At 33.2% G+C, this 4363-nt stretch overlaps 1 protein-coding gene across 1 annotated transcript in view; it reads right to left on the reverse strand.

The window, feature by feature from the left end:
• The window catches only part of LOC112034208 (tryptamine 5-hydroxylase), a 6394-nt gene extending 2437 nt beyond the window's left edge, over positions 1–3957 (reverse strand). The window contains exon 1 of the mRNA XM_024067009.2: positions 2896–3957. Coding sequence (XP_023922777.1) covers positions 2896–3813 — 918 coding nt within the window. The 5' untranslated portion in view covers positions 3814–3957. The remainder of the gene's footprint in view (positions 1–2895) is intronic.
• Between the last annotated feature and the right edge of the window lie 406 nt (positions 3958–4363).

The raw sequence follows: 4363 nt of genomic DNA on the forward strand, positions 1-4363 counted from the left end.
AAGTACAATAGATAAAAGTAAAAATTAGCGTACAGTGAGACTTATGAATAATATCAAAAAGTGCAATGGGACCAATGAATAGTAGTAAAAATAAACTGAATAGTAAAATAAGTTGGCAAAAATAACTTTTGCCAAATGCACACTTGATGTGGGATTTTTGAAAAGTTTGTAAAATAGAAAAGATATGTTCTTATACTAAAATAAATACAAATTTTTGCACAAGCTAATGTAAATGCTCTTATATTGTAGGTTTGTTTGGCCCCTTAAACATATGCATCTTAAATTTAAATGGTACCCCTTACTAATAAAAAGTACAAAGTCTAATTACTATGAAGGTTTTTCCTTCTTTGGGTTGTTCTTTGAATGGGCTTTTTTAGTTTGTTTTGCTTCCAATTGTCTAAGCTGTTCTTTCTCTTCTTTAATTTTCTTGGGAAACAAACAGAGTTGTCTGGGTTGTTCTTTTTCTTCTTTAATTTTCTAGAGAAACAAACAAAGTTAGAAGGGTATTTTTATCTTTTAACTATTAAGTGGTAGGCTTCACCTCAGTTAGTGGGTTTGAAAGTCACATGAGGTATTAGTGCATCTTTTTTCATCAAAGTTAAGTTAGTTAACAAAACAAAAAAAAACAAAAAAAAGACAGCAAGGGGTACATTAAAAATGAGTTTAAAATTTGAAAAGTCCATCATGTGTTTGAGTAGTTCAAAAGGTTAAGCATAATATATTTTTTTTTTTAGAGATAATTACAATATGCTACTAGTCATGTAATTCGAATCTTTTCTCCTCAGACTCTCAAGCACTTCATGCAAAATAATGTAATTTGCCAAAGCCAAATAATTAAACCAAATTTTTCCTCAAAAAAAAAAAATAATAATAATAAGTAACCAAATTCAAATATAGACCATTTTTAATAAATAAAACTCAGTTTATTCCATGGGAAATTACTATCAATAATTTTGTTTATTATATGGTACCAAAGCACAAATAGACTAACATTTCTTTACACAAATAGCTACTCATTTCAAAACCGCATTCACACAAAATTCAAATAATATTTGATTATATCTTCAAGCTTTCAACCACCATCACCACTACACTATATAACCATTACAAACTAAGAAATAAATGTAATTGATAGATTTTTAAAAACATAATATATAAATCATGACTTACTTTTAATGATCAGTGACAAATTAGTTTGTAAAGACTATATAGGAAAATTTGTAATAAGGTTAAGTTAACGAGCACCATTAGAACATTTGTTAATTAACTATTTTTAGAAAGTTTTAATACCACTTTAATAAAAAATATATATAAAACTTTAATAAGAATTATAAAAAACTGTCAAAATAATCTTTTTTTCCCCTTTTTCTCATAAAAAGTTTCTATAAAAATATTTTCTTAATTGATGCCCTTTGTATACCCCCTAGACATAGGTTAAGATATATTTAATGCCCCAAGACATAGGTTAAGTTATATTTTCTAAATTAAATTAATGCCTCCCAAGACATGGGTAATGTCTTTATACAATTTTCAAAAACTTAAGTCAAATTATATATATATATATATATATGGCTCCATTTGGATACAGCTTATTTTGTTAAAAATTAAAAATTGAAAACTAAAAACTGAAAACACGATAGCAAAATAATTTTTAAATGTATAAATAGTGTCATGGCACCTATTTTTTTTTTTTAATAAAGTGGTTGTGAGTCCCGTAAACAATGTATGAACAGTATATAAACTATGTGTGAACAGTACATAAACAATATGTAAACAGTGCACTTTGTACCCTAAATCTGAAACGTGTGCACAGAAAAAAAATAAATAAAAGTCATTCGCAAGTTCATCCGGATCTAAACACATGCTATATATATATATATACATATTAGAAAAAACATTATATTGGGCGCTTGCGTAAAACCAATATTTTACGCCAACCAATAAAAAACTGTCACGTCATCTCTTTTAATAGTTTATTATTTTTTTTCCCTTATTCTATTTACCCCTCACTCTTTCTGAACATCTCTCTGTCCCTTTCTCTCTCTCTCTCTCCACTCTCTCAAAAAGAGGGAGGGAGTGAATAGAATGAAAAAGAAAAAAATATTAAAATATTAAAAAAGATAACGTGGCAGCCTTCTAGATTTACGCCAGCTCCTTTCTCAAGTCGGTAATACAGTGCGCCGAAACTTTATTGCCACCCAGTCATGCCACTATTAACACAGTGGTCAGCGCAGGGGTCCTACCAGAGCAACTATTCAATTAATTTGATCATTAATTTCATACTGCATGCACTACCAATTATAAAAGTGATCAAGCAGCTGTGTCACCTTTATTATTAGAAAAATGAAAGTAAAAAACCTGTGTTCTGAAATGTGGTATTGTCCAGTTTTTTAATAATGGATAATCTTATGTATAATATCTTATCCTCACGTGGTGAGAGAAAAACTAATAGTAAGAAAGAAACAAGCTATGATAAAAACTTGATTAGGGAAAATACCAATACACACCCTTGAAATACTCTAAAGGCATAAATTTCTAACTTGAAAATCTTGATTTTAAGTTATGATTTCAATGTATTTTGTGTGTGTAAGAAACTAAGAATGAATGTGTACTTAGATTATTTGCTATGAATGTCATGTTGTGTGTAAATGGGTATTGGTATTTTAAAAATGAGTAATAATTTAAGGAACCAAGTTGAATATAAGGATTAAATTAGCCAATTTTGAAATATATTGAACTTTATTAGCATTAGCATAAACCTGTATTTTCGGAGTTTAGATGGTTTCAGCATTCTATATCGTCTTCAATTTTCATTTTGTATATCAAAATTTTAATATGATTTTTAACATTAAGCCAATTCCCATATCATAAAGAGAGGGAAAAAAAGAGAGATACCAGGACAAGAGCTTTGAGATTATCATCTGTAATGGGCACTTCCAAGTCCTCACGTTGTTGTACTCGAAGCAAAACATCAACAAAATCCTCTTTACCATTGCTCACACCTTGTTCCTTCACATGTTGTTCTATAATTTCTTCACAAACAGCTCGTAAATCCTCCAAGTTCTTGCTCAACCTTTTCGTGTACCCACTCAGTGAATCAACCCAGTCCCAACCGGGGAAAAAGTCACCCAAACAAAACCCAGCAAACAAAGCCTGTGTCTCAGTCAAAACCCCAACCAAATGACGCTTCTGCCCTTCGTCCTCCCCACTCTCCTCCTTAAACCTCTTGCCAAACGCCACGCGACACAGCACGTCGTTTGCCAGAGCGAAAAACATCTTACCCAGGTCGAGTTCCGAGCCGGACTGAGCTGACAGGGAGCCCAGCAACCGATTCACCTCCTCGTCCCTGACGAGTTGGTACGAGCTGACCCGTTTGGAGCTGAGCAACTCGGTGACGCAGATCTTCCTGGCTTGGCGCCAGTAAGGACCGTAGGGTGAGAAAGTGACGTCTGAGCAGTTGAAGGAGAGGTACTGAGCTGAGAGAAGGTTTGGTCTGCTTGCGAAAACGTGGTCGTGGGTTTTGAGGACGAGTTTAGCGAGGTAAGCTGAGGAGACAACGATGGTGGGGACTCGGCCGAGTTGGAGGTGGATTATGGGGCCGAGTTTTTGGGCGAGTTGGGCCAAGGAGTGGTGGGGCATGTCGGTGAGGAGGTGGAGGTGACCGATTATTGGGAGGCCCGGTGGTGACGGTGGTTTCAGTGACTGTGGTTGTGACCTGCTCCGCCATTTTTGTAGGTTAAAGATCAAGAGGAAGATGGAAACAAGTAATAGTAGTAGTGAGAGCAAGAGAGATTGTGGAGTAAGAGACAACATTTTTTGCGGGAAAGAAGGACGAGAAAAAGGGCTATGTAATAGAGAGATCAAGAAGAGAGTAACGTATGAGTCAGAAGAACCATTGTGAAGTAATACAGAGTTGAGATCATGATAAACCTCATAAAAGAATTGGGCCAATATGTTTGACAAAAAGTGTGCTTTTCTTTAAGACTCATGTGCTTTCACATCAAATGATGATTTTTCTGTCAAATGGTTCTCTCACGAGTCTAATCAGCTTAAAAAAAAAAAAGATTTATGCTAGATAATATCAAAACCATAATTTTTGTAACAATTTTAAAAATAAAATAAAAAAATTTGATAAATTGCAGGAAAGATTCTAGTGGTATACTCTTAAAATATGGAACTATAGTTTATTTCGACAAATATTTCTCGTAGTTTGCTTAGGGGACATTCACCTTTCTCATAGATTAAGATAAAAAAAATTAAAAAAACAAAAAATCCTTTCTCATAGAGTCTAGTTTGTTTTATAACATATGTAAGGGTAAAAGATCCAAGAATACACGTCTACATATGTGATGGGCTTAAGGTT

The sequence above is a fragment of the Quercus suber genome, unplaced genomic scaffold, assembly GCF_002906115.3.
Source record: "Quercus suber isolate HL8 unplaced genomic scaffold, Cork oak 2.0 scaffold_446, whole genome shotgun sequence".
NCBI classification, from domain to species: Eukaryota; Viridiplantae; Streptophyta; class Magnoliopsida; order Fagales; family Fagaceae; genus Quercus; species Quercus suber.